The sequence below is a fragment of the Gorilla gorilla genome, chromosome 20, assembly GCF_029281585.2.
Source record: "Gorilla gorilla gorilla isolate KB3781 chromosome 20, NHGRI_mGorGor1-v2.1_pri, whole genome shotgun sequence".
Classification (NCBI taxonomy): domain Eukaryota; kingdom Metazoa; phylum Chordata; class Mammalia; order Primates; family Hominidae; genus Gorilla; species Gorilla gorilla.
The window spans coordinates 46976458-46985948 of NC_073244.2; the positions used below are offsets into that span (position 1 = coordinate 46976458).

At 51.8% G+C, this 9491-nt stretch overlaps 1 protein-coding gene across 2 annotated transcripts; it reads right to left on the reverse strand.

The window, feature by feature from the left end:
* Nucleotides 1-116: 116 nt before the first annotated feature.
* Nucleotides 117-4031, reverse strand: TYROBP (transmembrane immune signaling adaptor TYROBP). 2 transcript variants are annotated; one of them, XM_019016532.4, is made up of 5 exons: nucleotides 3887-4031; nucleotides 3449-3481; nucleotides 3168-3302; nucleotides 2940-2983; nucleotides 117-348 (listed from the first exon to the last, which is right to left on the reverse strand). In XM_019016532.4, exons 1-5 carry the CDS (start codon nucleotides 3945-3947, stop codon nucleotides 283-285), a joined length of 339 nt encoding a protein of 112 aa, XP_018872077.2. In that variant the 5' UTR covers nucleotides 3948-4031; the 3' UTR covers nucleotides 117-282. The 2 variants fall into 2 exon arrangements, with proteins under 2 accessions (XP_018872077.2, XP_004060601.4); XM_004060553.5 differs by having other exon boundaries at nucleotides 2940-2986; nucleotides 3887-4030.
* Nucleotides 4032-9491: the final 5460 nt, after the last annotated feature.

Below are 9491 nucleotides of genomic sequence, written 5' to 3' on the forward strand. Positions count from 1 at the left end.
TCTCAAAGAACCCCAGAGTTCCCAAAGCCTCCCTCCCATGAACTGTTTCTGGATCCAAGGCCCCCTCAGAACCCCCACATGTCCCCATCCCATCAGCCCAAGGATCTGGCATAATGTTTTTGTGCTTCATGTTTATTTTAGGAGAGTATTGGGGAGCGGTCTGGTCTCTCAGGGATGGCACTCTGTGGGTCTGTATCACGGTAGGAGTTGGAATGAGGTGCAGGGTGGGCTTCAGGAATGGCTGGATCCAGGTATCAGGTTGCTGACTGTCATAATTCGGGCTCATTTGTAATACGGCCTCTGTGTGTTGAGGTCGCTGTAGACATCCGACCTCTGACCCTGGAGCTCCTAAAGGAATGGGGGCCATCAGTGGAAGGGACCCACCAAATAAAATCCAGCCTTCTCCCAGTGGCCTGCAAGGCCCCTGGCAGCTTCTTCAGCCTTATAGCCATGAAAGAGATCTGGATTTTATTCAAGTACATTGAATGTTCCCCCTTCTCCTCTGCCTCATCAGTGTGCCCCAGCCTCAGGGTCCCTGCGTGTGCTGTTTCCTCTGCCTAAAACTCTGTTCCCCTAGATCCCCTCTCCCTTCAAGTCTCAGCTCATGTCACCTCCTCAGAGAGGCATTTCTCAATTTCCCCTCTGTAGTTTCTTCCCCCCACACTCCAGCCACTGTAAAAAAAAAAAGCCTGTTTATTTCCTTTACTGTGCCTCCCAAAATTATTTTATTTGTTCATTTGCTTCAAGTTTGTCTTAACTAGGATATAAACTCTGTCACTGTGTCCCCAGCATTTAGCACTTATAGGTGCTAGACACATCCACAGAGGGAATAAATACATCCGGGTAATGCTTTGCCCTAAAATTTCACTGCCACCAGTAACTGGAAGGGCCCCTCGGTCTTCTGGATATCACAGAGCCAAACCTGAGATTCTTAGACTTCACAAAGAAACTTTATCCACAAGTGAGGTGAATAGGCAAAGCTGGTTGCAGACAATATATCAGACTTCACACAGCAGTGTTCACACTTGGGGTAGGGGGAGGATCTATGTGGCCCCCAGGGGCAGGCCTCAGACAGAAACCCTGAAATCATATATAATGACTAGTCTGGGCGTGCATTCTTCAGGGGAGAGGTCTTAGAGAATCTCATGACCCCCTAAAGGGTTAAAAAGGAACATTGACAGAGAGGGGGATAGATGACTAGATTCTCTTGTATACTCTATAGTTTTTAAAAAGAGCTTCAGCCAGGCATGGTGACTCATGCCTATAATCCCAGCACTTTGCGAGACCGAGGTAACAGGATCTCTTGAGCCCAGGAGTTTGAGACCAGCCTGGGCAACATAGTGAGAACCTATCTCTACTTTAAAAAAAAAAAAAAAAAATTAAGGCCGGGCGCGGTGGCTCACACCTCTAATCCCAGCACTTTGGGAGGGAAAGGTGGGCGGATCACGAGGTCAGGAGATTGAGACCAGCCTGGCCAACATAGTGAAACCCCATCTCTACTAAAAATACAAAAGTTAGCCGGGTGTGGTGGCATGCACCTGTAGTTCCAGCTACTCGGGAGGCTCAGGCAAGAGAATTGCTTGAACCTGGGAGGTGGAGGTTGCAGCGAGCTGAGACCACACCATTGCACTCCAGCCTGGGTGACAGAGTGAGACTCCATCTCAAAAAAAAAAAAAAAAAAATTAAAGTAGAGAAAGAAAAAAGAGCTTCAAGAATACTCAACCAGCATGGTTGCTTGAGCCTGTAATCCCAAGATTTTCGGAGGCTGAGGCGGGAGGATCACTTGAGACTGGGAGTTTGAGACCAGCCGGGGCAACATAGTGAGACCCCTGTCTTTTTTTTTTTTTGAGATGGAGTCTCACTCTGTCGCCCAGGCTCACTGCAACCTCCGCCCCCTGGGTTCAAGCGATTCTCTTGCCTCAGCCTCCTGGGAAGCTGGAATTACAGGCGCATGACACCATGCCCAGCTAATTTTTGTATTTTTAGTAGAGATGGGGTTTCACCATCCTGGCCTGGCTGGTCTTGAACTCCTGACCTCGTGATCCACCCACCTTGGCCTCCCAAAGTGCTGGGATTACAGGTGTGTGCCACCATGCCTGGCCAAAAAAAAATTTTTTTTAATTATAAAGAACATTTACACTGCTCTCAGATTATATGCACAATTTCGTATTTTTTGTGTAGATTTTTCTGGGAGTCTAGATTTTCTTAGTTTCTCAAAGGGATGAAGGGTCCTCAAACCCAAAAAAGAGATTCTAGGACTCCTCTCTTTAGAGTTACCAAGGTAGGGCTGAATGACATTCTCTGCCCTACTGAGAGCGTCTCCCAGAAATCAGTCGTCCTAGGGCTGGGTTTTTTCCAGAAAATTCCTGGCCTGACTTCTGGCAAGGCCTGTGCTTACACTTACAAAGGCAAAGCCACCCTTTTTTTTTTTCTTTTTAACTCGTCACGCTTTTTTTTTTTTTTTTTTTGACAGAGTTTTCCTCTTGTTGCCCAGGCTGGAGTGCAATTGCGTGATCTTGGCTCACTGCAACCTCCGCCTACTGGGTCAAAGGATTCTCCTGCCTCAGCCTCCCAAGTAGCTGGGATTACAGGCATGCGCTACCACGCCCAGCTAATTTTGTATTTTTAGTAGAGACAGGGTTTCACCATGTTGGTCTCGAACTCCTGACCTCAAGTGATCCACCCGCCTCGGCCTCCCAAAGTGCTGGGATTACAGGCTTGAGTCACCGTGCCCAGCCCCTCTTCACACATTTTAAGCTGACCATAAGCTTGTGGTTGATCATTCGGCCCAGTTTTGGACAGATGTCCCATGTGCCTTCAGGGTTTGGGGGTGCTTTAGGCAGAGTGGCTTTGAGGTCCCTCTGATGGCATGAAGGAGTATCTGGGGCAGATATCCCTGGCAGGAGTGAAATGTGAGGAGGACAGTCTGGTTTTCTCACCTGATAAGGCGACTCGGTCTCAGTGATACGCTGTTTCCGGGTCGCTGCTGGAGGTGAGGGGTGTTGTGGGGTGCAGAGACAGGCAGAGTGGTGAGTTGAGGGTGTTTTGTCATTCCAAATCAGCACCTCCATCACCATCCCTTTGGATGTTTGAGATCTGAGAGTTTACCCAGCCCCCCACCCCCATCTAGGCAAGTCCTCAGGATGTCCCCTGCTAGCCCCACTCACCCTCCGCAGCCCCTCGCCCCCGATGGACCAGCCGGCCCAGGAAGTACACGGCCAGGGCAATGAGCACTGTCAGCACCAGGTCTCCCATCACAATCCCTGCCAGCACGCCCGGGCTCACCGTAGAGCAACTGCAATCTGCGGCACAGGGGTCAGGGGAGGTCAGTGCGTGCTGGGAACTGTGGGGAGGGGTCAGCGGCAGGGAGGTTTGGAAAGGGTGTGGGAGAGACGGAGACAGGGAGGTCTCTGGGAGGTAGAGAGAGGGGCTGTGGGTCTAGGCCTACCGCTCTGGGCCTGGGCCTGGACAGGACGGAGACCTGAGGAGGAAAAAGAAGGTAAACTGAGGCACAGAGTTATGACGGGGGTGGGGGAGGCAAGTTTAGAAGCCAGGGAAGGTGGATCCTGACAGCCAAGAGGTTAGCAACGGGGAGAGTGTGTCTGGTGGGACTCAGGGGGCTGGCGTCTGGGCCACCGGACTATGAGCGTTACTTCTGCACAACTTGTCCTGTGGCAACACCCTTAGATGTCTCTTCTCCCCCGCTTGTAGCGGACGACAAAACTTGGGGGCTTGAGCTCTGGGAGAAACCCACAGGCTTTGGGAGGTTGGGGACCTGCTCCCATCCCAACACCCACTTTTGGTTCTCTCGTTCCACCCCACTCCCTGCCCTGCCCCAAGCTGAGCCCAGGGACCCGGCAGGCAGCCACGGAAGCCCCTAACTCACCACCTACAGCCAGCAGGAGAGGCAGGAGCAGGAGCCTGCTGCAGGGTTCAAGTCCCCCCATGAAGCCGGATGCTGCTGGACACCACAGTGTAAGGGCCGGTGGGATGTGGCGCAGCGTCCAGGCAAGTGAAGGAGGAAGTCTGAGGCGGGTGGTGGCAGAAGGGAGGAGGAGACAGGGGAGGAGAGACAGAAACAAAACCCAAGAAAGAATCAGGCCCAGACACCCAGGGGCCATGCCGCAGGCCCCCAGCAACTAGACGTGAAGGGCAAAGGGTACATGAAGTACAAACTTCACCTCCGTCCCCAGTCAGGGGTCAGACATCGTTTTAACAGGAGGGTCAGTGTCATGACCTTCCTCTGGCTGATTGAAACCAGCTCTGCCTCTTCCTGGCTGGTCAACCTCGAGTGCAACGGCACGGTCTCGGCTCACTGCAACCTCTGCCTCCGGGGTTCAAGTGATTCTCCTGCCTCAGCCTCCCAAGTAGCTGGGATTATAGGCACCTGCCACCATGCCCGGCTAATTTTTTGTATTTTTTTTTCTTTTTTTTTTTAGTAGAGACAGGGTTTCACCATGTTGGCCAGCTGGTCTCAAACTCCTGACCTCAGGTGATCCACCCACCTCGGCCTCCCAAAGTGCTAGGATTGCAAGTGTGAGCCACCGCACCCAGCTCCAACCTTTCTAAGCCTCAGTTTCTTCATCTGTAAAATTGGGAGTAAAATGGGACCTACTTTTTAGAGTTGTGGGGATTAAATGAATTAAAGTTCCTAGACCAGGGTCTGACCCTTGTCAGCTTTTTAAAAGCATCAGCTATGATGATGATTATTTAATCATCAGAAACTTGTGCTGTTTAAAGGATATTAAAAGAGCCAGCAGCATGTGGGCACTAATGACATGCAGGCACTCTGTCCCAAGCGTTAAATCATTCAGTCCCCGCAATGCCCTTCTAGGGCACATACTCTTATCATCCCCATTGTTCAGAGAGGTAGAGACACTTGCCTAAGGCTGCACAGCAAATCAAGGTGGAAATGGAACCCAAGACCCAAAAGCAGGTTTTTGACTAGGGGAGAGTCAGGGGGAAAAACAAAGATGAAAGATGGGGAAGGAGAAAACAGCGGCAAAGCTGAGAAAGAAGGTGAGAGTAAGGCAGTGGCACAGACACAGAGGCACGGCTGGCGGCGTGGGGAGAGGCAGGTGGCTGGCTCTCCTGCTGAATGAGGAAGTGGCTGGGAGCAAGGCCCAAGGGAGGCCACCCCAAGGAGACGGGGACTTCTAGCCCCCAGCTGGAGCCTGGGGCTGGGGAAGGAGGAACCTGAGGTTAGGGTGCTGGAGGATGAGACAGCTGCAGGAAGCCCCCCTCCCCCATCCACACGTCACACCCACCGCTCCTTGGGCCTGGGCTTAGGAGAAAAAAGGGGAAACTGGATTCTGGTCACAGGGCAGATGCCCAGTGGCCCGTGGGGGAAGGGAGGAGAGGAGATTTGGAGCCTGGAGGAGGGTCAGGTCCCAGCTCAGCCCACGGTCACCACTGTTCAGGCCTGGCTGAGTCCCATCCCTTAAAAACCCAAGCCTCTCCCATTGTGTCTAGAGCGAGCATGGAGGGAACAGACCCTGTAGGTCCTCCCGGGCACACCAGGCCACCCAATGTGTTGGAGCAGAGTGGGCGAGGGGGCAGTCAGAGACCAGAGCAGGGCTCTGAGCCAGGAGGGCCCTGACCTGACTCAGGGCTTCACAGGTTCCCTCCGGCCGCAGGTGGGGAGCAGACTGTGGAGGCAGGGACTGGAGCAGGGAGGCCAGGCTGCTGGGATATTTGTGAGGATATTGTGAGGTCTATTAGAATAATGCCTGGTTGAGTTCAAGACCAGCCCGGCCAGCATGGTGAAACCCCATATCTACTAAAAATTAGGCTGGGCACGGTGGCTCATGCCTGTAATCCCAGCACTTTGGGAGGCTGAGGCGGGCAGATCATGAGGTCAGGAGATCGAGACCATCCTGGCCAACACGGTGAAACCCGGTCTCTACTAAAAATACAAAAAATTACCTGGGCATGGTGGTGGGCACCTGTAGTCCCAGCTACTCAGGAGGCTGAGGCAAGACAATACCTTGAACCTGGAAGGTGGAGGTTACAGTGAGCTGAGATCGCGCCACTGCACTCCAGCCTGGGCAACACAGCAAGACTCTGTCTCAAAATAATGATAATAATAATAAAGGGCCAAGCGCGGTGGATCACGCCTGTAATCCAACACTTTGGAAGACCGAGGTGGGCGGATCCCCTGAGGTCGGCAGTTCGAGACCAGCCTGACCAATATGGAGAAACTCGGTCTTTACTAAAAAATACAAAATTAGCCTGGCGTGGTGGCGCATGCCTGTAATTCCAGCTACTCAGGAGCCTGAGGCGGGAGAATCGCTTGAACCCAGGAGGCAGAGGTTGCAGTGAGCAGAGATTGCGCCATTGCACTCCAGCCTGGGCAACAAAAGTGAAACTCAGTCTCAAAATAATAATAATAATAATAAACTTTCACTCCTGCTCTAAAACTTACCTTGGTTTCTCACTCTGCCTTATGCCCCTTGGTCAAATTCTTTTTTGAGGAGGCAAGGATTGAGGTTGCTGCAGACCCCTATGGATTCACTGCCGCGAACATACTTCGGTACCGTGTGACTTGGATATGTTCCACGCTAAAAATTAGTATGTCCAGTCTCGAGTTCTCAGCTTAGTTTGATAAAAATCCTCCCTCAGCCAGGTGCAGTGGCTCACGCCTGTAATCCCAGGCGTGATTTTGGATTTTGGGACTTTAGGAGGCCAAGGAGGGTGGATCACCTGAGGTCAGGAGTTTGAGACCAGCCTGGCCAACATGGTGAAACCCTGTCTCTACTAAAAATACAAAAACTAGCCAGACATGGTGTTAGGCGCCTGTAATACCGGCTACTTGGGAGGCTGAGGCAGGAGAATCGCTTGAACCTGGGAGGCAGAGGTTGCAGTGAGCCAAGATCACGCCATTGCACTCCAGCCTGGATGACAAGAGTGAGACTTTGACTCAGAAAAAAAAAAAAAAAAATCCTCCCTCAGTCCTTCAGCATCAGCCTCCTAGTCTCATCCTCCCCACTTCAGCCAGGCCTGGGCTGTCCCCAGAAGATATTCCCCAAGCACCATCCAGTCATACGGATGTGGCCATAGGGGCTGGAATCAGGGTCCTAGAGCACCACCTGTAGTTGCTGAGCTGTGGGAAAGTCCAAGGGGTCCCCAAGGAATGGACTCGGGTAGTAGCAGACATCTGTGGGCTATGTGGGCTCTTTACTAACCAGAAGTGGAATATTTCAACATTTTAGCAACCAATACAACTGTGCTGATGCAGACCACAGGTGGCAGGTCTGGGCTGGCCTCTGGGCTAGAGGACGGATAAAACACTCTCTTTGGCCAGGCATAGTGGCTCACACCTGTAATCCCACCACTTTGGGAGACTGAGGCGGGTGGATCACTTGAGGTCAGGAGTTTGAGACCATCCTGGCCAACATGGTGAAACCCCGTCCCTACTAAAAAATACAAAAATTAGCCAGTCGTGGTGGTACACATCTGTAATCCCAGCTACTCAGGAGGCTAAGGCAGGAGAATCGCTTGAACCTGGGAGGCAGAGGTTGCAGTGAGCCGAGATCGCACCACTGCGCTCAAGCCTGGGCAACAGAGCAAGACTCCGTCTCAAAATAAAACAAAACAAAACAAAACAAAAAAACCCTCCCTCTTTGGATGAAGGAAGAAGCTGAGATTCAGGGCACCCAGCAACAAGGCGCTGCCCCAAGACACTGCCAGACTCCTGGAAGCTGAGCTGAGGGCCTCCACACAAGATCAAGAGGTGAGTGTCTCACCCTCTCTGGGCGGCAGGCCAAGAGTTAGGGAAGCCAACGCTGACTTTCCCAGAAACCAGGTAGTGTGTCGGCCTGTGACCAGCTCACTTCTGTGGAAGCTACAGTCCCTCCCCACTCTCCCAGCTTCCACACTGGCCCCTCCACAGCCTGTCCTCCTCAAAGCAGCTGGAAGCTTTGTAAAACATCAGATGAATAGAGGCCAAGGCAGAAGGATCGCTTGAGGCTAGGAGTTCAAAACCAGCCTGGGCAATCTAACGAGACCCTGTCTCTAATTCTTTTTTTTTTTTTTTTGAGATGGAGTTTTGCTCTTGTCGCCCAGGCTGGAGTGCAGTGGCGCGATCTCCGCTCACTGCAACCTCCACCTCCCGGGTTCAAGCAATTCTCCTGCCTCAGCCTGCTGAGTAGCTGGGATTACAGGCATACGCCACCATGCCTGGCTAATTTTGTATTTTTAGTAGAGATGGGGTTTCTCCATGTTGGTCAGGCTGGTCTCGAACTCCCAACCTCAGGTGATCCACCTGCCTCCGCCTCGCAAAGTGCTGGGATTACAGGCGTGAGCCACCGTGCCCAGCTCTAATTCTATTTTTAAAAATAGGCTGGGCACGGTGGCTCACGCCTGTCATGCCAACACTTTGGGACACCAAGGCAGGCATATTACTTGACCTCAGGATTTCAAGACCAGCCTGGGAGCCAGGCGTGATGGCTCAAGCTTGTAAATCCCAGCACTTTGGGAAGCTGAGGCAGGTGAATTGCTTGAGCTCAGAAGTTTGAGACCAGCCTGAGCAACAGGGCAAAATCCCAGCTCTACAAAAAATACAAAAATTAGCCCAGCATGGTGGCACCCACCTGTAGTCCTAGCTACTCGGGAGGCTGAGGTGGGAGGATCACCTGAGCCTGGGGAGGCAGAAGCTACAGTGAGCTTAGACTGCGCCACAGCAGTCCAGCCTGGGCCACAGAGTGAGACCCTGTCTCAAAAAAGAAAAAAATTAATTAATTTAATTTAAAAATCAGACAAATAGCCTAATTTTTAAGTGATTAAAACATTTGAACAGACACTTCACTAAAGACGAGACGTGAAGGCCGGGCGTGGTGGCTCACTCCTGTAATCCCAGCACTTTGGGAGGCCAAGGTGGGCGGATCACCTGAGGTAAGGAGTTCGAGACCAGCCCAGCAAATATGGTGAAACCACATCTCTGTTAAAAACACAAAAATTATCTGGGCGTGGTGGCAGTTTCCTATAATTCCATCTACTCAGGAGGCTGAAGCAGGAGAATCCCTTGAACCCAGGAGACAGAGGTTTCAGTAAGCCGAGATTGCACCACTGCACTCCAGCCTGGGCAACAGAGCAAGACTCCATCAAAAAAAAAAAAAAAAAAAAAAGCCAGCGTGGTGGCTCACGCCTGTAATCCCAACAATTTGGAAGGCCAAGGCGGGCAGATCACCTGAGGTCAGGAGTTCAAGACCAGCCTGGCCAATATGGTGAAACCCCATCTCTACTAAAAATACAAAAATTAGCCAGGCACGGTGGCAGGCATCTGTAATCCCAGCTGCTTGGGAGGCTGAGGCAGGAGAATCACTTGAACCCGGGAGGCAAAGGTTGTAGTGAGCCGAGATCGAGCCATTGCACTCCAGCCTGGACGACAAAAGTGAGACTCCATCTCAAAAAAAAAAAAAAAGAAGAAGAAGAAGAGACATGAATGGCCAGGAAGCCTGTGAAAAAGTGCTCAGCACTATTAGTCATTAGGG